Source organism: Hypomesus nipponensis, chromosome 2 (assembly GCF_054491055.1).
Source record: "Hypomesus nipponensis isolate SF chromosome 2, ASM5449105v1, whole genome shotgun sequence".
Taxonomy (NCBI): Eukaryota; Metazoa; Chordata; class Actinopteri; order Osmeriformes; family Osmeridae; genus Hypomesus; species Hypomesus nipponensis.
In genome coordinates, this window is record NC_140362.1 from 8,167,450 (window position 1) to 8,191,215 (window position 23,766).

Sequence of the window (23,766 nt, forward strand, 5' to 3'; positions counted from 1 at the left end):
TAGTTTAAGTAATGTACTTAATTTATACCAGCATATGTTTATTGTTTGCACCTTCCTACCACAGCAAATCTGGTATTTGTGTAACATAAGCTTCATGGTGAATAAACCGAATTCTGATTCTGATGGGCATGGGAGAAGAAACCTAACCAAATTAGCTTCGGTTAAACAGTCATGGGAGGAAATTGCCACCGTTGTTACAAATGAAGTTCACCTACATAGACATTTCTTATGAAAATCTTTTTATAATCATTGAAGAAATGAAACACGCCATAAATCAAAACAATGTAACTTAGCTTCGCAGAGAGAAGACCCTGGCCTCGCCAGCAGTGCGCACGGACCAAGCTTGCGCCCTTAAAATAGCATCTGAATATTACGCCATTGACTTTAAACCACGTTTTTCCCGGCCAGTGGCGGAATTGTTTTTCGGAAACTGCAAAATAGCACCAGGGAACGTTTGCGCCGGAACACAACTCCTTTTTCGCTGAACCGCCCACGGGAGCGCAAAGTCATTTCGACGTGCGTCTGTGGAGGGAAAAGTCGGCTTTGCGTCGAGTGGAAACTAGGAATGACACTTGCGTCGTTGACTAAGTCAATTGCGCTGGGTGCAAGATAGGGCCCTGAGTCTCTAAGAATGATCATGGCAGTCATCTGTCAAAGGAAATGACTAAATGACTAAATGTTAACTGAATTCTATGGACATTAAAGCAGCGTTTTTACAAGGCAAAGAATTGACTCGAAACATCTACATTCGTCCACCACCGGAGACTCGAAGAAATGTGTTTACGGACTAGCAGACGCCTCTCTTTATTGCTACAATAAAGTGAAAGACACCATGTATCAGTTGGGAGCTGTCTTGTCACAAGTCGACCCAGCAGTCTTCTACTGGCTGGATGATTCTGTTGGAAAAATTGATGTATGTGAAAAGATGTAACATATTTATCCTGTATAAGAATGATTCTGTGTTCAGTATTACTTGGGTGCAAAGAAAGGCCTAACCCCAAATCTGAGCTGTGAGTAAACATTCAAGACCCTTATCTTGGGGCTGAGGACTAAGAAGAGGGGGGTTTTGGTTGTTTTAAGGATATATTGTGTGACAAAGACTATAGGTGGAGACGCAAGGTCTGGTGACCATTTGTTGACACTTATGTGAAGGAGCTTTTACGACATCAAGAGATCCTGTTGTGTTTCAATCCGGGTTGATGTCGTAAACACGCACGCACACACGCGCGCCAGGTCTGCAAGGAGCCAATGAAGAAGAGCCATGGAACATTTGCATGCCTTTGTCTTAACCACTGACTGTAAAGAGCGGTTCTGCTTAAATAGCTAGCTAGCGCAACATGCTAGCAGACAAACTTGTAGCACAATGGCGCGTGATGTTTTTGTCTCCTCGTGGGCTGGCCGCAAGCAATAAACTGTCTTAAACTTGTTCACCGACTGACTGTGCAATGCTTGACAGATTAATATTTCCGACATAATGGTCCTTCGAGCCGGATTCCAACATCCATTCCACCATCCAGAACCCAGGAACCAAGAATTAAAATTGTGCAGACGTGCATGACGGTGGAGAACCTCGCAGCAAATGGCTGTTTAAAAAGAGGGGGGAGGGGATGGTGGAAAGGTGACGGAATTCTGGACTAGCTATGAGGCACAGCTTTTGATGGATAAAGGTAAGAATAAAATTAGTCGATTTTTGTGTTTTTTGGGGGGGAAGAATTTTGAAAAATTCCACAGTGAAGTCGTTAAAGACTAATCACTGGTTAATAGTCTAAATTCCACAGTGAAGTCGTTAAAGACTAATCACTGGTTAATAGTCTAAATTAAGGAAAATGCCACAGTGTAATCGTTAAAGATGCACTCTGGTCCTATATCTGCTGAAATATGATGATAAGCCAGTGCAGCTAGTATAGGGCGTCATATTTTACTGAGATTGGTATTGGTGGCGTATCGGTGAACTAAGTAGTTTTGCTAAAAACTAATATTTGAAGTGAAAGTGTGTGTGATAATATTGGGGATGCGAAATGTTTTGAAAACTGATGCAGGAGAAATACTGGTGACGTAAATAGGCGAGGGTTACTAAGGAATGGCGCCAGGAGATCCGGGTAGCAGAATTAGTTACGGCCTGACCGACCAGAACTTAGATATTTGAAGTATATCTGAGTTTGGTGGTAGTCAAATACCTAACCAAATGGAAAGATTATTGCTAATTTCTGTGAGAATGCCGTTGAAGTAAATGTAAAAGTTCATAGCCAATATTGAGGGAGGCTACTGTAAAGAATATACTCCATGCAGCACGTAAAAGATTGAGCCAGTCCGGGAGACTGTAATGTATACAATGTGAGCCAGTCTGGGAGACTGAAGTACAATTAGTTGTAAAGACCAAAGGTGTTTGATGCTGCTGAGGTTGTTTTGCTGAAATGTTTGAGTTTGGTGGTATTAATATTTCCCTAATCAAATGGACGAGTTGAAGACTTGCCCAACCAGAACTCTGAAATGTGTACACATCTCTGACGAGTAATCTTAGGTAGATATGCAGACTTTTGACCAAGTTTTATGTTGAAATTCAAGTAGGCCTACTAAGACTTGATAGAATTGTAAATATCGAGGTTCTATGTAAATATAACCATGGTTAATTGTTTTAAAAGTTGTACATTGGAAGTGTGAAATGCTTAGAAATATGGAAACCAAAATTCAGGTTCAATGGTGAAATTGAAGTTTTAATTCCGTTTTTGGGGTTAAAGAGTGAGGAGAATGTGGTAATTTGTCTCAAATGTGTCTCAAAGAAGGCTGACATGATTCTAGCGAATTTGCCAGTCCGCCGCCGTCTGTTAAATAATGTCAAAAGAAAAAAAAATTGCCAGAAAGACAGCGCTTGGATCGGAAAGATCAAGGCTGTGGTTTCGTGAGTGTCCAGAGAGACAGGAAAAATGACAAAGGTATTTGTCATAGTTTACAGACAGAATCAACAGCGATGGCGGCGGGTACAGGCTAGTAAAGGAATTACAGCTTGACATATGAGATCAAGGATGAGTAACCGCATGACGCATGCACAAAGAAATTGAGATTGAAAAGACGCAAATTTAGAGAAATAGGCGAATTTGATATTCATTTGGTTTACTTTTGAAATATGTTGAGTGATGAGTATTTTGAAATATTTGCTAGCAAGATTTTTGGTTGTTTGAGTAGGCCTACATTTTACATGAGTTTCAGAAATTCCGAGGAAAGGTGATCCCAGAGGGTAATTCTGTATAATTATGTGAGTATTAATGCGGAGAGATGTGTTCGTTGGATGAATTCGAAGTTTGGTGGTTAACAAATGCGTGATCAACATTTGTTGTAATTCCTAGCCAAACAGGGAGGTTTTTGAAGCCTTTCCGACCAGAACTTGTATTTATAAGCGGCATATCTGTGTGAAGGTATTCAATAAGAATGCAGAAATCACACCCCTGGTTTATAAATTGGTTCTAATACCTACAATCAGAAGAGTTTTTGCTTTGTTCCAGAGCGCGCTGTTTGTTTGATTCGAGTTTGAAGCGGGCGCTGATGGAAACAATGTGATAGATTTGAGTTATTCAAGTAAAAACTAAGAGTAATTGAGAAAGTAACAAGAGTGTTACATTAAATTATAATATAAACTATAAAAATATTCAAATTAAATATTTTCATTTAGGATTTTTGGTCCGCAAAATTGAGATTTGAAGAATTGTCCGTGCATTACGCATGTTGAGAGCGTAATGGCTGGTAAATATAGGGATATGGAGTATTCTGTATTACATTCTTTGATAAGACTTTTGAGAAGTTAAAGAACACGGTTTTATGTTACTCTCGTTAAATTGTGAATTTAAAGGTTTGAAAAGAAAAAGGGAGAATTTATATCTGTTTTGTCTTAAGGGCATTGTTTGATTGACGTGATTACGGAGCGTAATACTGGCATGAGTGACTTAGGTCTGGGAGCAGTTTTAACTGTCCGGCCATTGATTTGATGAAAAATTATGATAATGATAGTTTAAAGCAAATTAAAATGTGGCTCAGAGAATTAGTAGAAGGCTAATTTTGAAATCAAAAGTGAGATTTAGTCAATAATGGCAACCTTGGGTGTTATGGGAACTTATGGGAAGTTTGTGTTTACACAGGAAGGTTGTTTTTATTTGGCAAAGGAATGTGTTTTGTTTAAAGATTTGATTTAATTTGTAATTGTAACTCTATTATCTGATTTTAATAACCACGTGCACATCAAATATCCATTGACATGAAAGCAATTGATGGCACTTTTCCAGTTGGGTTATTTTGAAGCTGTGTTTTCACAAATGTTTTATTTTGGTTTGAGGAATTGTATGTAAAACATTATGAGGAAATGATTAGAAAGTTACATAAAAGATTGGTTTAAGAGGATCATGAAAGGTTATAAAATGAAACAAGAGAACGTTTTGTGATCGTGAAAAGATGATTGGTTTAAACACTTTGATGTTCTGAAAAGGGAACTATCACATATACTTTAGGTATATGGGAAAACATTTTAAGTCAAAATAGTAAAATGTAGGGTTTTTAAGATTTGGTTACAAATCAGCAATTTGGTTACAAATGAGAAAGAGAAAATAACTAAAATATAGTTTTATTTGGAGATTGATTGTAATTTGATTTTAAGTTTTACTGGATGTTTTATGAAGAGCCTGACACAATATTTGGGATAAACAGTTAGTTTATGATGAGATTGTATTAATGAATGATATTAGTGCATAAGGAGGGTTATTATAACCTTTGTTCTGAAATAATTTGGGAAGACTCATTAAGTCTGATAAATTGTGGTTATGATGGTTTGTGCTAATTAGCTTGTTTTGGACTGCAGAAAGAAGAAGAAGAAGAGGTTTTTGGAGTGAAAGAAATTAGACTAACAGTTGATTTTGTTTAAAAGGGAACAAAGAAACAGATTTCTAGACATAAGTAATAGGAGTTGAATATCAAATGATGAGGTATTGTCTTGTTATATATGTTTGCTCAACAATGGATAAATAGGGCAATGATCACTTGGAAAGATAAGAATTCTGAAGAACTTGTGTTGGTTCTACTAGAAGTAGTCAAAATTCCTGAAGAGGTGGATCAAAACGTTAACCGATTTTATACAAAATGCTAACTAGAAAAGAGATATCTTCTGCTAAATTCTGTTCCAGGTGAAGCAGTAAACCAAAGAGTGGATGAGTCACACCAGGAGATTGGGTATTGATTAAAGTTATTAAAAGAAAGAACTGGTCCAGCCCAGGTGGGAGGGACCATAACAGGTACTACTCACCACACCCACTGCAGTCAAAATAGCAGAGGACACTTTGGAGATGCTTGTCACATTGTAAGAAAGTAAGGGACATTGATACAGGGACTGATCAGTTACGCACCACAGTCTTGAGGCACAAGTCTGACTACAAAGGGGAGTCATTCTCTTAAAGAAAGGCGCGTCTCAACCTCAGTGAAGAAACCAACGGCCAACAGAGACATAGGGTGTAGACTAAATAGGCTAAAAAGATAGGAGACAGTAAGCAGGGAATGGTAGAAAAGATGGGGTGACCTATTTCCTCATCCGTAGTATTGTGACATCCGTGGTACCATATTTAGCTTACTGTTGCTAATATTCAAAATAGTCTTCCCTATACTATGGTTTGAAAAGGTGATTGCTCCTGTATGATGCCCCTAGTGGAAACAATAGGACAGATAAAGACAACACCGCTGAGACGAGCAGAACACACTAGTATAAGAACTGGATTTACTGACAGAAAATTAGTGGTTGGAATGTATAATGTTTAAACTTGCAAAAAAAAAAGGCCATCCAACCTCAACTAGGCACAGTGCTATTCCGGTTTATTAAACAGATTACACAGGGTATAATGTGTGCTTCAACATTATAACAATAGTTTTATGTTTACTGAACAATGCAAGAGCATCTCATTACTGTTCGCTATGGTTAAAAGATGCAATGTTTAACCTCAGTGACTATCTACAAGGAAAGATATTGATTATGAAGAATTTGTTTGCTCAACTAGAAGTTCATACTGATAACATTGATTGTATTTTTCTAGGAATGCTAAAACAGATGTGGCAGCAAAAGAGGCAGCCATACAGGTCTGTCTTAACATTAGAAAAGGTATAATGGGGATGAGACTGTCTTGAGATAAGCAAAAAGTGTCACCAAAATGAGGGGTTGTGTAAATTCAGAGGAGGAACTTATGTTACTGAAGAATCTATTTCGTTATGCTATAATATTGAGCCATGAGATTAATCATGTCTCAACAGGAGGGAGTGCTAACGAAAGAGTGGCTACAGCATATGGATTTGCAAACTACTCAAGAAAAACTTTAAGAAAAAACTTTTTTAGCATACCCGATTTGTGTGAGAACAAGATATGCATGAACTTTATTGAGTTAAAGAAGTGTTGTAAAGATTCAGGAATGGGCCGATGACGAGTCAGTTGCTTTTAACTGACCTCTGTGAGAATGTAATTTTAATTACTGTGTAGTCTACTTCTTCTGAAATTTGCAGACAGGAGAGATATGCGTGAGAAGTCCCTGACCTAAGGAGACTGGATTGTGGTGACATATTTGACACGTTAAGTCCTGGAAAATGACCGAAGGTGAACAAGGTCATTCCTGTCTAGTTTCAGAGAGGATGGCATGGTACATGTGAGTCAAGCGTGCATTTTGTTTGACGTCCAATTAAGGAAAACTCCGCGCTGTGCCTATAGTACAGTGCGTTGAGGTTGCCGTTTTGATCAACTATACTACATTGTCTATGAGAAGATTACACAATCATCATGCACACAAGCATGGCATCCGTTTCAGCAAATTGGACTTTGAGAAACAAGGAGAAGTAAAGATGTAACTGTTTCATTGATAACAATGCAAATGTTAAAAAGATTTAGGAAGTGAAGTTTTAATCTTGACATAGGTTAGAAACCTTCCTGTGGAATGAAATTTAGGTACACCTCCTATCATGATACGTTCTACCAGTTACGTAAAGATGCTCCAGTTGATTTGTTATGTTCCAGGGCAGAAGTTTGAATGTTTTGAGTTTAACAGTTATAGACTGTCGGAAGAGGTGATAACAATGCTGTTTCATTTATGTGACTTGATGAAGTACTACTTGGGAATTGAATTAAAGCTTCATGTTTAGTTTTTGAGAAACTTGGTTCTACTACAGAAAATTGATATTAATTTGAAAAGAAACAGGAATTGACAACATGTAATGAGATTTCAGGATTTGTGCCAAAGTGATGTGTCTTATCATGCAAAGGTTGTAAAAGAGTTAGCAGCAGGCTGGAAAGAAATGTCTGTTGATCGTAAGTCCTGACTGCTCTGTAGGAGATCACCTTCGGGGGAAGGGGAGAAGCTTTTGCCATCTATAAAATGGAGATAAGGTTGACTGGGGGAGTACATTTGGAGACAAAATCTGGGGTGACTTAAGGGTTAAACAGGTTTTTGTTTGGGTAACTGAGGTTTATGACTCCCTGACCTGGAGAGAAATGCTTATCACCTAACCTGGAGAGGAAGAGCACAATCAGGGCCTGTCTTAGAAAAACCTGACTGACAGTGTACTGAATGTTTGATGGTTTTAGAGATGACCATGTTGACAACAAGTAGGCATGTTCTTATATCCTGATAATTTCTGTATTGATTTCTTTGTTGCAATCTTTGTTTCTATTTTGATTTTGTGTAAAGGAGATCTGAGATGAGGTCCAACTCAACAGACGTCAAATGATCACTGTTGAGTGATGACGGGTTTTTATCCCAATACCATGGGCTTCCGTCATGTCCAAGCATTTGAATAGTCTTATGGAATATTACAAATTTTTGATTTTTTATGAATTATTTTTATTTTATGTATTTTTATTTTATTGACTGTGTGTAGGTGTGGTTTTGGAATAACACATTTTATTCAGGATAAACAGGAGGGATATGTTGGAAAAGATTATAGAGAGACTATAGGTGGAGACGCAAGGTCTGGTGACCATTTGTTGACACTTATGTGAAGGAGCTTTTACGACATCAAGAGATCCTGTTGTGTTTCAATCAGGGTTGATGTCGTAAACACGCACGCACACACGCGCGCCAGGTCTGCAAGGAGCCAATGAAGAAGAGCCATGGAACATTTGCATGCCTTTGTCTTAACCAATGACTGTAAAGAGCGGTTCTGCTTAAATAGCTAGCTAGCGCAACATGCTAGCAGACAAACTTGTAGCACAATGGCGTGTGATGTTTTTGTCTCCTTGTGGGCCGGCCGCAAGCAATAAACTGTCTTAAACTTGTTCACCGACTGACTGTGCAATGCTTGATAGATTAATATTTCCGACAGATTCCTTTAATGTAATGGGAGTCCTCGCTTGCCATGTGGATGACTTTATCTGGGGAGGTTCAGGAAAGTTCTCCACAACGGTCATACCACGTTTGAAAGTAGCTTTCCAAGTCGGACGAGAAGAGTATGACACCTTCAGCTACATCGGTATAAAGTTTGATTCTATAAATGACGAGATACAGGTACAACAGAGTACTTACGTAAATAATCTGCAACCCATCCCAGTGCATCCAGCTCCAGGGCCCATAACCCAGAGGTCGATGGATCGAAACCGTCCTCTGCTACCAATGTTAACTCAAATAGACGACAACGTTGAGTATCAAAATATATCACTTTACTTGAGCACATGCATCACTGGCATTGTTCCATTACACAAAACTTCCCGCCCCTAACTGCACATGCGCAGTCATACTTAGCACTACACATGTACAACTTGTAAAGACAGTCAATGGGGCTCCAGCCGGAAATACGTAGCCTATCAGCTAACTTTAGACAACGTAGATTATTTTTCTTCCACATTTTTATTGCAGATTCAATATTCTATTAGCTATATAATATTGACTTTACTCGTAAAAAATTTTTTCGTTCTTTTTAAGTCTTATTCAATTAAGTTTCAGGTCGGAATGTGATGCAGCAATGGTGGGGCGGCGCCCTAGCACCCTCTATGAGCCTATGTTTTCAAAAATAACGTTGTACACACAAGTACGTTTCAAAAATGTTTCTGTTTACATCAACCCGCATATACGCCCCCGAGCGCCATCATAACTATGCCAAACCTGTAGGCGGCAGTGTAATGTGAAGGATAAAGCCATGCAAACCAATCAGAATATTCAAAATCAACAACAATTACGAATAACACGATTGACTTCCTTTACCTTTCAGGCGCGAGGTTCATTTGTTTGAATGATTCACAAATGCGATGCACAAATGTATTTCGTGATTCAGAAATGTAACGCAATTCACAAATAAATGACCCCATAACGCTAGTTGTGTTCGACTTCATGCAGCACCGGCTGTGCCGACAGCCGGCTGCGTTGAAGCTGAGAAAGCCATAGGCTGCTTCAAGTCAGCCGGGCAGCAAGCGGCTGCAGGCGACACAGGTGTTGTATCACCCAATGCATGACTCTCTGGATTGGCACCCCCTCGCGGGAAAGCGCGATTCAAAGAGTGAAGTAAGTGTCAGGCATGTAACACTTTCCTAGTCAGGGTTAGCAGGGGGTGCATTAAGCCTGTCGTGAGATGCACCCCCCCTCTATTGTCTGTTCTGTATATCCCAGCATCAAATGATTCTTACTGTACACTGAGGGCACTAGTATGAGTAAGCACAGTAAGTTTCAGGCATGTCACACTGTCCTAGTCAGGGTTAGAAGGGGGTGCATTAAGCCTGTCATGAGATGCACCCCCCCTCTATTGTCTGTTCTGTATATTCCAGCATCAAATGATTCTTACTGTACACTGAGGGCACTAATATGAGTAAGCACAGTAAGTTTCAGGCATGTATCGTTTTCCTAGTCAGGGTTAGCAGGGGGTGCATTAAGCCTTTCGTGAGATGCCCCCCTCTATTGTCTGTTCTGTATATCCCAGCATCAAATGATTCTTACTGTACACTGAGGGCACTAGTATGAGTAAGCACAGTAAGTTTCAGGCATGTCACACTGTCCTAGTCAGGGTTAACAGGGGGTGCATTGCACTTACATCCCATGGAAAACCTGCCATGAAATGCTCTCCCCCCGAATACGTTTCTATCCTTCTACGCCAGCATTTACATTTAATAGCATAAATTGAATACCAATACATGTGTATGTATAGGGTGGACAGGTCTGAAAACAAAACAGTCCATGGTAGGTGAAGGATTATTATGTTTTATTTTTCATTTATTTCATTGATTTAAACAATAATAATAATATTTCCTATCTTAAAAAAGGATTTGATGGTTCTTTTGATGTTGATACATGGTTGATACATTGTTTTTAGTACTTAGTAGTCTTTTGTAGGCTAGGCATGTGAACCTTTGGTCCCTTTTCAGGACAGCTGATTCTGGATCAGAAGGCTGTTGTTTTCGACCTGTCTGAGTAACCCGCCCTACGCACAGGCTAACTGCATTAATATCGCATGCCTTTGAACCTACACATTAGTATGAAGAGCCATGCCATGTGAAATACTTTGAACCTGCTACACAGAATACATTTTGTGTAGCAATAATCGTGATCATACTGGGGTATATTTCCTCAGAATGCGATGTCGTGGAGCAAGAATGTTGGTTCGCGTTCTTTACTATACCGTTTGAATGAGGAATTTTAAGGATTTTGTGTTGAAAATAGCATCTGATATTTACACAGATAACAGACATCCTTCTCTTGAATTCAACAACAAAGACGGTATAATGTGAGACTTCTGTCTCCCCTTCTTTTGGATGCGATATCAAGACGAAATCCTTCACTCTTTGAATCGCGCTCGCTCCCGTGAGGGGGTGCCAATCCAGAGAGTCATTCATCGGGTGATACAACACAGGTGTTGGACCGAATTCTCACTACCCCGCAGAATCCCACTCCCCTACGCGTGAACGCGCATTGCCTTCATAGCGTATTGCTAGTTGCAGTTTGACGAACCAATGCGATTTTTACAAGCCTAAATTCCCTCGTCTTAGACTTTGAGGAAACTGTCAGTAGGATATTTTTTGCCGATACGATTTGTATGTTATTCTACTCGTAAAATCCGAATGACTCACGAAAATAGACGTCGTTTGGAGCTGCACTTGAAAACCATGTTGAAGTCGATGTTGTGCTATACTGTCCTATTATCGGAATGAGGGTAATATGTGAATTATGTGCGACTGCTGTTATGTCACTGTCTGGTTAAAGCGAGCATTCTTCTTTGTATTCATTTGTACACATCACTTTTAGTAGAACTATTCACTTCTGATTCTTGATGACGTTGTATTTGCTGTTATAGGCTACTTACTAAATGCACTAAATGCCAATTGTAATATAATCGTCTGTTACATGAGTATAGCTACATTATTTTACAAATGTATATAAAAAGGCCCCTGCTCACGGGTCCCTCATACCAGAATTCAACTCCTATTTCCCTCTCAGTAAACTACTTGCCACACAACTGTTTTGTGTTTACAATCATATCCATTATATAGATCCTGCTTCCCACAGCCTTGTAAGTATCTTCTAACTTGCAATGTACAGTGCTTGGTTCTAGTACCTGATAAAGCCAAGCCTGGACTTTTTTATTTTATTTTTTATTCAACCATTATTTAACCAGGAAAAAACCTATTGAGATTAAAAATCTCTTTTTCAAAGGTGACCTGGCCAAGACAGGCAGCAGCACAATGAACCACAGTTACAGATTTACGATTTTGGATAAACATTAAGATTAATTTGTGGAATGATAATGAATGATCAAACATTAGGAATGGCAAAAACTGTCATTGTCACCTATAATAACATGACCACTTATACAAAGAAATACCAATGCTTCATTATAAATGTTTCTAGTAGTGAAAAAAGTATTGTATTCAATACCAGTTGACAAGCTATCACCCAGTTAGTGTCACCATCCAGGTTGTCCTCATCCCCATATAGTTGGGGTGTGATCTTATAGCCCCAAGATATGGGGGAGGGGGGGGGGATTTTGGCAGGTATGAAAAACAGTGTTGCCAAAATCCTACTCCCCTCCTAACTTTTACATTTTTGCAACTAGTATCAAAAGCTTTTTATGGCACACTTTACAGGGCGTGGGGAGCCACCAAAATAATGTTTTGGGGTATCAGATCTTACAGTCCCAAGATATGAGGGGGGGAGGATTTCGGCAGGTACGAAAAACAGTGTTGCAAAAATCCTACTCCCCTCCTAACTTTAACATTTTTGCAACTAGTATTAAAAGCTTTTTATGACACACTGTACAGGGCCATCAAAATAATTTGGGGGTGTGTGGAAGAAATTTTGATTTCCTGTGTGCTTACATTATTCACTAATCAAGAGAACTAGTCATTGGATACTAGTTAGTATGTTCTCATGTAAGATTGCTATTAATAAGAGTAGATTGTGTCTATGTGTCAGGGTTAATAGATGTTTGAGATCAGGAGAAAGTACTGGCTAAATGGTCCTTGTCATGACTACAAGGAGAGCTCCAACTATGAACTCTGTAGTTTGAGTGGTCATGTGTTGGGAGCTGTGAATCTCTTTCTCTGAGACTGTTGTAACGTCATTACTGCCTGACTGTCACTATCTATGTTTACATTCTTGTGCCCTATAAAAGATGGTCCTCCGGCCTTCAGAGGGGAGAGAGACTTGATTGAGACCTAAGCCTGGTGTTGTGTTGTCATTTATTGTCAGAGGTCTGGTTTTCTCTCCCAATCTGCAGATTGATAAATACTTATTAAAATTCAGAACTCAACTGAACTTAGTCACTCCGTTTATGAAGAGACGGACAAAACACTTTCTTCATCAGGGTGTGTCAGATATTATAATCCCAAGATATGGGGGGGGAGGATTTCGGCAGGTAGGATGTCATCCACCATCATCCCTGTGCCCAAAAAGCCAAGACCAACAGGACATAATGACTACAGACCCGTCGCCCTGACCTCTGTGGTATTGAAGTATTTTGAGCGCCTGGTGCTGGCACACCTCAAATCCATCACAGACCCCCTCCTGGACCCCTTGTAGTTTGCCTTCAGTTTGCCTACAGAGCCAACAGGTCTGTGGACGACGCAGTTAATATGGCTCTCCACTTCACCCTGCAGCACCTGGACTCCCCAGCATCCTACGCCAGGATCCTGTTTGTGGACTTCAGCTCTGCCTTCAACACCATCATCCCTGCCCTGCTTCAGGACAAGCTCTCCCAGCTGAATGTGCCTGATTTCACCTGCAGGTGGATCACAGACTTCCTGTCTGACAGGAAGCAGTGTTGTAGGGCTGTTTTGTCAGCCCCTTTGTCACTGGTCACCCAGACACTCGTCTGGGACAGTCGTTGATTTACATGAATGCTAAAATGACAATCACACCTTAATGACCCAACTGTGGAGAAGTGGTCTCAACAGTTGAAGAGGAAGGTTGACAGAGGAAGACTCTGAAATGATCATTAAAAGTTGTGTTCTTGTAAATATCATTTTAAACAGCTTTTAATGTCATGTTTGATATGCTTTTGTTTCTTATTTTATGTATTACATGCTTGTAATAATTTTAATACTGTAACATGTACATGTACAGGGTTTTACAGAGTTTGTGCCTGCAGCAGACCAACATGTGTTTAACATATTCCCTTGTCATTGCAAGGGCAACACTTGGTCTACTGCAGCCTTGATTAATGATCCAATTTGAATTTGTATGCGTTAGACAACTTTTCAGTCATGTGACCGGTGTCCCCATTTTTAGTTAGGTTTGGGTGTATATAGGAAGAAGTTTTTACCAATCACTTCGGGTTCTGTTTACGATACAGCTCCGGTGCGTTAGGCGCCTAGTCCTCATTGTGTATACCTTCGTTAACCATTGCTCTGAAGGTATGTTTTGTACTTGATGATATTTCATTATCATTGTATTGATTATCTTGCTATTTAGATAATAAACTATTAATGTGTGCATTTTAAAGTTACTTGTTCTCCTTGAAACGTATCTATCAAGCTACGGCGGTGAAAACTTTGATCTAGTCTGGTTGATGCGGCTAACTGATTATAAACATAGACTTTTGGAGTAGGTTTTAACTTAAGGCCTCTGAGTCACTTACAGTGGATCTCCACGCTCCGAAGGAATTTACCGGAGCCTCTGAGTGATCGATTACATATCCTACTAGGTCTACTATGGTTAAAATCCATATTATAGTAGAGATAAACGACTGTTTAGTGAACACGCATACTTTAGGGTCGGTGCTCTGATCAAGCAGACGATTTTTACCTACGTCAGAGTTTCATGTCATTAACTGTTTAGCGCTCAAGGTTACAGGTAACGCACTTGTGCACATTGTCAAAAATTGGAGTCAGATATTAACGAGTCAATTATCTCCCTGAGAATCTAACCAAAGGTGACTTGTGGTTCCCAAGCCAGGGACAAACACCAAGCGCGTCTCTGGCCTTTCGATTCACAGCCTACAATTTGGTGTACCCTTGCGACGTGATCCTGTGAGCTGGCTCCGGAATCAACGGAACTGGGAATTAATTGGATTATTGTATTTTCTATGTTGTCTCTCCTGGGGTAAGCATATTTCTACAATTCCTATCAGCAAAGGATTGAGGGATACTCAGGATACGTATAGAAATTTCTGTTTAGTATTATTGTTTTCCATTTTATTCCATCTCAAGGACAAAGAACATGGTTTTTCAGGGACATGACAGTATGAGTGTAGGACAGGGACAAGACACCTTCCTAAACTTATGGTCACTCAGTGTGCACAAAACGCTAGTCCGTTTAACCGAAAAAGGTCATCACATTTATTCTGCGGATAATGATACACTCATGAAGTGGTTTGCGGAAACGGGCTGTAAACTTGACAAAAAACCCACGTTCGAAAAACTAAAGATAAAGTCTGCCCTGGGATACTTAATGCATCGTAATATGTGCCAAACTGTCGATAGGATTCAAACTACTTTGACAAATATTCTACAGCTAGAAACAGCACGCTCTGTCGAAATGCAAAAACTACGACTAAAAGTTGAAGGATTTGATTATGACAAGCAAACGTGGGCTAGGCAAAGTATTGCATTCCACAAAGAGATAACCGAGCTGCAGAATCAGCTCCAAAACGACAAGGGCTATAAAACTAAGCTGGAAGAATGTTGCAACAATGTAGGTTTTCCGGTAGCCTCGCTGAAACAATCTATTTTGGATTCTATACGCCGTGAACAGGACAGTTCCGACAATGATATAGCTTCAGCAATCACCGCAGTCAGAAGGGCCAGGGGCAGACATGTCGAGGAACGGGAAGTCAGTGAACAGCCTAGTCTTGCCTCCAATGTTCGCGATCGTAGCCCAATGCGTAGGCCTACTAAATCAGTCAAGAAACAGACAACCAGCCATGCCTCTAATGTTCGCGATCGTAGCCCAATGCATACTAGATCACTCAAGAAACAGACAACCTTTGATAATTCGGCTCAGGTATCTGTGATCAAAACCATAGTTGGGCCAAATGATACACGAACAACAGTCAGTCGTACACTAACTTGTGATGAATGTAACGCACACAAAAACGTTATAGGCGATCTACCTCGTAAGGAACCTTTTGAACCGTATTGGCACGCTCTACTAGCACAGACTAACACGTTCAACCTTGAATTGCGCGATGTATGGCAAATTGTTATGGTCACAATCCCAAGAGAGCTAAAATGCAAATTTTCGCCAGAATTGGCTGATGGTACGATCATGAATAAAAGAGCATTCGAGGAGGACAGCGACGTTTTAGAACGGTTAAAACAGGCTCTTATTGAAGTTCGAGGGCCAACACACACCGCATGGGGCATGATACTTAACCTAAAACAGGAAAGCGAAGAACCGTTTGAAACATTTGCTAGGCGTTTATGGACCGTGTTTAATGAATACTCTGGAATCAATAACCCAGACCACGACAATGCAGTGTTACTTCAGCTTCTAAAAGAAAATGCAGGCACTCACGTCCAAAAGGCAATCGCAGTCGGATCAGGCCCACCTCAAAACACATTTGACGCCATTGTTAGATGGGTAACAGACATGGAACGCTGCCAGATTAACATGCAGGGACAGGTTGCAGCCACTAACTGGGTAACTGAAGGGCAACAAACAGTGAGGAATTACAAGCCCACTCGGTATGAAGTTAACCTTCCTTCATGCAATTATTGTAAAAGACCAGGCCATAAAACTGAAGATTGTTTTAAACTGCAAAACAAATGTAACTATAGACGAGAACTAAATTACACGCCTAGTAAAACGTCTGCGCCAAAAGAGAATAGAGTTGAGTCGGATGAAATGCTCTATATTAGGAAAACCATATCGCAACTAACCAAAAGGATGCATGAGATCAGCAACGACAAAATGCATTTAAGTCCGCAATAGGGGTGCGTGGCCTCCATTTCAATAGGGAGCGTGATTAACAGTGGGAACCGTATCAAAATCGTTTTGGGTATGGACATTATGCAGACACATGGTTTTGTCATAGATTGCCTTGAGAAACACATTGAAATCATGACAGACAAAACCACAAGGAGGGGCTCCTCCTTAAACACAGCCAGTGTTATGTCAATTTCCTTTCCAGACCCCGTTCAAATGCTAATGCTTAGGCACGAGAACCTATGGGCCAAGGACAAAAACGACTGCGGTAAAATTAACATGGAGGTGTGTCTTGAGGGAACACCCCATCCTCCACAGAAGCAGTACCGAATCAAACCAGAGGCAGAGGCGGCTGTACAGCTTATAGTCGCAGACCTTGAAAGTAGAGGCATAGTCAGGCGTTGTAGCTCTACTACTAATTCTCCCATTTATCCGGTGCCCAAGCCTAATGGGTCATGGCGACTCACGATAGACTACCAAAGACTTAACAAAGTCCTGCCTAAAGCCACGCCCACTGTTGCTAACCCCTCAACTGTGTTAGGTGAACTGACAGCAGATGCAGAATGGTTTACCGTTTTGGATATTGCTAATGGTTTTTAGTCTCTCCCTATTCGGCACAAGGATCAGTTCCTCACAGCTTTCACAGTAAACAATCAGCAATATTGCTGGGAAAGACTTCCACAGGGGCTACACAACAGCCCCTCAATATTCCATCGTGCAGTTGCTGATGTTCTGGAGCCACTGACAGGAACAGGTGAAATCCTTCAGTATGTGGACGATATACTGGTAGGGACATGTGGGTCTTCGGAAGACCACCTTAAACTAGTCGACAACGTGTTACAAGCTCTTTCAAATGCAGGTTTCAAAATGAGCAGAGCGAAGGCTCAAATTGCGCGTCGAGAAGTACAATACCTAGGTTACACTATCACCAGAAATCATAAAAACCTCACTGAAGACAGGCGAAAATGCATTGCAGAGCTCCCGCGCCTGCACACGCTGAACTCGCTGCAAAAAGTGCTTGGCACAGCAAACTACTTGCGTGAATTTATTCCTGACTTCGCTAGTGCAACCTCTCTCCTGTATAGCCTGTCCAAAGGAAAATCAAAACCATCAGCCATCCTTGATTGGACTGCCCAGTATGAGGAGGCGTTCACTCACTTAAAACAAAAACTTTGTTCAGCCCCAGCCCTAGGCCTGCCTGACCACACTAAAACGTTCCACATGCAAGTAGATGCACAAACTGATACACTCAGCGGAGTGTTAGCTCAAGACCATGGGGGTAAACTACGTCCTATAGCCTATTATAGCCGTAAAAAATCTCCTGTCGAACAAGGTTTTGATGCATGTACACAGCACGTGCTGGCGGTACACTGGATGTTGACAACAACCGAGCCTATAGTCGGTTTCCAATCTGTTGTTGTGCACACAATACACACGCCAGTCCAAATGCTTCTGCAAGGCAGGATCAAGGGTGTTTCATCTCAGAGGTTAGCCCGATGGCTAACAGACATCCAAGCTAGGGACATTTCAATCACCAACACAAGAATCCTTCCACACCTGCTTGGTGATGTGGATGGCCATGCACACAGCTGTCAGCCTGGGCCAGAGGCCCGCAGCATTGTCTCAGACCACACTTTTCCTGGGCAGACCCAGGTGTACATTGATGGATCTAGATACTGGCTGGATGGCAAGTTCAATGCAGGCTGTGCAGTATGGTCTCCTAACCCATCATTCCCAGATGCAGACTAAAGGTTGTTACTCAAACTTTCTCCTACCACTTCAGCGCAGGAAGCAGAACTTGTCGCCTTGCTTGAAGCTGTAAGGTCACACCCCGAGCCATTGTGTGTTTACACTGACAGTCGCTACGCATTTGGGGTAGTCCATGATTTCATGGTTCAGTGGCAGCTGCGCAGGTTTCTCACCTCAGCAGGTAAACCTATCAAACATTTTGATGTCATCACAGCAATTTGGCAAGCTATTGAACAGCGTGTTAATACTCTCTCAGTTGTCAAGGTACGTGCCCACATTACCAAAAATCCAGATGCACATGAAAAAAACAACAACATTGTTGATCAACTTGCTAAGTCAGCAGCTCTGGAAGGCCGGCTCTGGTATCTAAGCATACCCTCTCCCACACATGTTAGTGCAATCAAAGCCACTCCGGTAGATCTGAAAGAGTATCAGAAAGAACTCTGGACAGCAGACGGGGAGTTGACACCACATTTAAAGGGCAACGCCCTTATTACAGTGGTTGACGGTCTTGTACTGCGAGATGGGAAGTATGTTGTGCCAACTGCTCTACACAAGCCTATTATCAAGTTGTATCACGAATATGCTCATGTGTCCTCAGAGAAAACGAGTGAGATCATCAGACGACTGTACTGGTGGCCTGGCATAGCTGCTGACACTGACAGCTGGTGTAAGACATGCGTGGTCTGTGCCACTGTCAACCAGGGCCGGTCTGGGCGAACCAAGCTCCACAGACCAAGAGCTCCCAAAGGGCCCTGGGAGGCATTGCAGTTGGACTTCATTGGCCCATTACCCGTCGCGAGAGGGGGGTATCGTTATTGCCTTGTCATCATTGACAAATTTTCTAAATGGATTGAAGCCATTCCCACTCGCAATAACACTGCCCATACTGTCGCACAGTTACTTGCCAATCAAATCATTCCCCTGTACGGGTCTCCCATTCAGATCGAGTCTGACCAAGGTACACACTTCACTGGGAAAGTGATGCAGGATATGTGCAAAATGCTCGGCATCCAGCAAAGGTTTCATGTCCCCTATCACCCCCAGAGCTCTGGTATGGTGGAACGTGCCAATCGCACAATCAAAGAACAAATAACCAAACAGGTGAAGCAGCACCACAGTCAGTGGATTGATGCTCTCCCCACAGTGCTGACTGTGCTAAGGGCCACTCCCTCCAGAGCCACAGGTATCAGTCCTTTTGAGCTCATGACAGGGAGAACCATGAAGCTTCCCATTGACCCAGATGTCTCCCCAGCAGACCTGGGCCCTCTTATACAGGCTACACAGCAAACTGTTTTGAAGCAACTCCAAAATAGACTGACTGTGCTGTATGCACAGGCATCTCTGAGACAGCAGCAGAGTGACAAATGCAATGATGCTGCATTTGACCCAGGTTCCGAGACACTCTTCACTGAAGGTGACATGATAATGATCAGGGTTTTTGTGAAAGAGAATGCCTTTGCGCCACGCTGGCATGGCCCTTATGAAGTAAAAGCTATATGCAACAGCTGTCTGGCTGTCAAAACCAAGAATAAATTGAAATGGTACCACATGTCCCAATGCAAACAATTCAAGGGACAGACCTAAAATGTAGTTTTTCGCAACTAACCTTGTAGATATGTTTTATATTGTGTTTTTCCAGACTGACAGCTGCTGTTCCCTGGACCCCCGATGCCAGGAAGGTGACAGGACCAACCTGCATCGAATTGGGGCAGCGAGTGGAACTCAGTCACTCTCTGAAGTGTGGGAGATGGGTATGGAGATCCTTCAAAGGGCCATTCACAGCTACATCACTTCCAATCTTACCCAGGCAGATAGTCACATGGCCCCCTGGAGTAGAACCAGGACTAAATTGTACAACACAAATTTGCTGTAAGTCAGGCTCCACCCATCCTCCTACCCAGAGCTCTATAGGACACATACCAGTAAATGATATGATGTTTAATCACACCACTTGGTTAAAACTAACCATTGAAAAAGATGCCACCAGAGGCACTTTAGACACTATATATTCCAAAAATAACAATGGCTCAGATCCTAAGAAGTGTTACAACACCCCAAATCTCAGCCAAGCCATGTACAAGTGTACACACATAGAACCATTTAATAGTACACATTTTGGATATACGTCTTTCTGTTTGATCTTTCTTCCCCAGCAGAAGATTACACAGAACCCAAACCCTTTGTTTGGACAAAACGACGAGAAGGTATGTACTGTGTTGGTTCGTGCGCCACAAGTCCTACACTTTGGACAAATTTTAGAAATTGTACTTGGTCACCTACACAGTGTTTTAACTTATCTACATGTGGTTACCACAAGCCAACACAGTGCCCAAAAGCCTATCCTGTCCCCAAAGGGGGGCTTATTAAAGGAAACATCAACAAGACCCTTTTGCATGATGTTAATTTAATAATGGTGCATGTCTCTTATAACATTTCTAATGTTTTATCTGCATATCTCTCACACTGCACCCCACACGACACTACACTTGCATGGCTTAAGTCACGTATTGACGACCTAGTATCTGATTACAAGGACAGGCTAGCTGTCCAGTCCCCAGCTTCACAGACACGCTCTAAGCGTGACTTATTTGCTGATGTTACAGGTCTTTTTGGCACTGGTAATTCTTTAGCCAACACATATCAGATAACTAGACAATCACAATACAGCGCATGGCTTGCGAATCAAATTGCCACAGGTTTCCAACATATCACAAGTGGCAGTGATAACATAATTAAGGCAGTTAGCTCAGAAGCCAAGGCTCTTTTAACGCTTAGTCATTTGATGTTTAATCAGACACACATTCTAGAGTCTGAATTAGCATGTAGAAGTTATGCTCAGGATTTGTATGCCGCTGCACGTCAGGAGATTCTTGATCTTAGACTTCGCAAAACTCCTCGTCATGCTTTAACTAACCTTGTTTCTTTGTTAGACCTGAAAAGGTGGTTCAACTCCACCAATATGAAAAATATTCATTACGCTGAGTTATTGTCCACTATAATGATGTATGACAATAATGAATGTGAAGGTTGTATTGGTTTTTATGTGACTTTTCCATTTATACACCCCAACCAAGTTTTTCCAAATTCCACTACCATACGCTCCCTGGGCGTCATTGTTAAAGACCAAATTATTAAGTGGGACCATATTACCGGCTATATGACTGTTAAGGGTAATGACGTTTTATTTACCACTCGTTCTTGCTGTCATGAGACTTCAAGTTATATTATTTGTACATGTAACACATTACTGCCTGTGTCCTTTAATGACACAAAATTGATCAATGTTAATTCACTTCATGGTTATTCTGATGCTATTCAAGTATCTCACACACAGTGGTGCGTGGTCAGCGAAATGACTTCCTTCTCATACGGAGGTCTAACCTGCCCAGCTAACCACACCTTCTGCCTAGAGGTGAAAGATGACTTTACTATGGGTGAACTGAACATTCTGGGAAGGATGCCCATGGACAGTGACGTTTCTCCTTGGTGGGAAGACACCTTTTATGAAGAAAGCACCAGAACTCTTGCTGACACAATGCAGGTGGTCCAGGAACTGATCCAGGACACAAACTACCATCTGGCTCAAGCACAGGTAGAGGTTAACCTGGCTAAAAAAACGGCAAGGATCCTGTCAAGTGCATCAACCCTCTATGCTCAACAAGCCTACACCTGGTGGGACTGGGTGTTCCGGGGGTGTGTCATCGCCAGCCTCCTCATTTTAGCTGTCACCCTGTTCCAGTGTTGCTATTTCAAGCATCTCATCAATTCTCTCCGAACGGCCATGATCACTACTTTCATTAGTGTTCCCCTGAACCTTCCTGTGTTCCATGGGAACAAAAGGGGGAAACTGTAGGACTGTTTTGTCAGCCCCTTTGTCACTGGTCACCCAGACACTCGTCTGGGACAGTCGTTGATTTACATGAATGCTAAAATGACAATCACACCTTAATGACCCAACTGTGGAGAAGTGGTCTCAACAGTTGAAGAGGAAGGTTGACAGAGGAAGACTCTGAAATGATCATTAAAAGTTGTGTTCTTGTAAATATCATTTTAAACAGCTTTTAATGTCATGTTTGATATGCTTTTGTTTCTTATTTTATGTATTACATGCTTGTAATAATTTTAATACTGTAACATGTACATGTACAGGGTTTTACAGAGTTTGTGCCTGCAGCAGACCAACATGTGTTTAACATATTCCCTTGTCATTGCAAGGGCAACACTTGGTCTACTGCAGCCTTGATTAATGATCCAATTTGAATTTGTATGCGTTAGACAACTTTTCAGTCATGTGACCGGTGCCCAAGCCAGGGACAAACACCAAGCGCGTCTCTGGCCTTTCGACTTACAAGCCTACAGTGTGTTAAACTGGGAACACACGTCTCTGACTCCCGGTCCATCAGCACCAGATCTCCTCAGGGCTACATCCTTTCCCCTCTGCTCTTCTCCCTGTACATCAACAGCTGCACTTCCAGTCATCCATCCGTCAAACTCGAAGTTGGCGGACAACACCACCCTAATCTCTGACGGGAACGAGTCTGATTACAGCTGGGAAGCTGACAACCTGGTGACCTGGTGCAGCCAGAACAACTTAGAGCTCAATGCTCTTAAGACAGTGGAGATGGTTGTGGACTTCAGGAAGAATACAGCCCCATTCACCCCCATCACCCTGTGCGACTCCCCAGTGAACATTGTGGAGTCCTTCCGCTTCCTGGGCACATATCCTCTCCCAGGACCTCAAGTGGGAACTGAACATCAGCTCCCTCACCAAGAAAGCACAACAGTGGATGTACTTTCTACAGCAGCAAAATAAATTAAACCTGCCAAAGACAATGATGGTGCACTTCTACACAGCCATCATTGAGTCCATCCTCACCTCCTCCATCTGGTACGCTGCTGCCAAGGACAAGAACAGACTGCAAGAGAAGGTGATCGGCTGCAATCTGCCTACCCTCAAAGACCTGCACACCGAGAGGACCCTGGAGCGAGCAAGGAAGAATGTGAAAACACTCTGTTTCAGCCACTCCCCTCCGGCAGAAGGCTGCGGTCCATCAGGACCAATACCACACGCCACAAAAACAGTTTATTCCCATCCGCTGTTGGCCTCTTCAAGGTTAAGGGCTCACACTGACTCAAATGACTTTAATCACAATCTGCACAATGACACCTTGCCACAATTTGCACGATATTACACTATTTGTATCTTTTGTACTATTTGTATTTTTTGTATTTTTATTAGTGCTGTCAAACGATTAACATATTTAATCGCGATTAATTGCATTAATGTCATAGTTAACTCGCGATTAATCACAATTAATCCCACATTTGTATCTATTCTAAATGTCCCTGATTTCTTTTTGTCCCAATCTTTTTTCAAATTGTAATGCTCTTATCAACATAGAAAAGTGGTTCGGATTGCTTTGTGCAAATATTTTTTTTATTGAAAACAACATTGCAATCGCCTGGCTTTGACGAGGGGGCAGAGAATTCGCATCAGCTGTGTGCTTGGCCATCAAGTGGTATTTCAGACTGGACGTGCTGCGATGATAGCTCAGTTTACAACGACAAAACACACAGATCACTGGTCTTGTCACTAGAACCATTTGGCAACTTTTTAAAAGCAAACTTTCCATTCAGAATCTTATTGGCATCCATTTCGGCA

The 23,766-nt window shown here is 41.6% G+C and overlaps 1 protein-coding gene across 1 annotated transcript; it reads left to right on the forward strand.

Annotated features, from left to right (window-relative positions):
• Positions 1 to 20,514: 20,514 nt before the first annotated feature.
• On the forward strand, positions 20,515 to 21,957 carry LOC146300651 (uncharacterized). Its single transcript, XM_084709482.1, has one exon. It carries the CDS (start codon positions 20,515 to 20,517, stop codon positions 21,955 to 21,957), a length of 1,443 nt encoding a protein of 480 aa, XP_084565608.1.
• Positions 21,958 to 23,766: the final 1,809 nt, after the last annotated feature.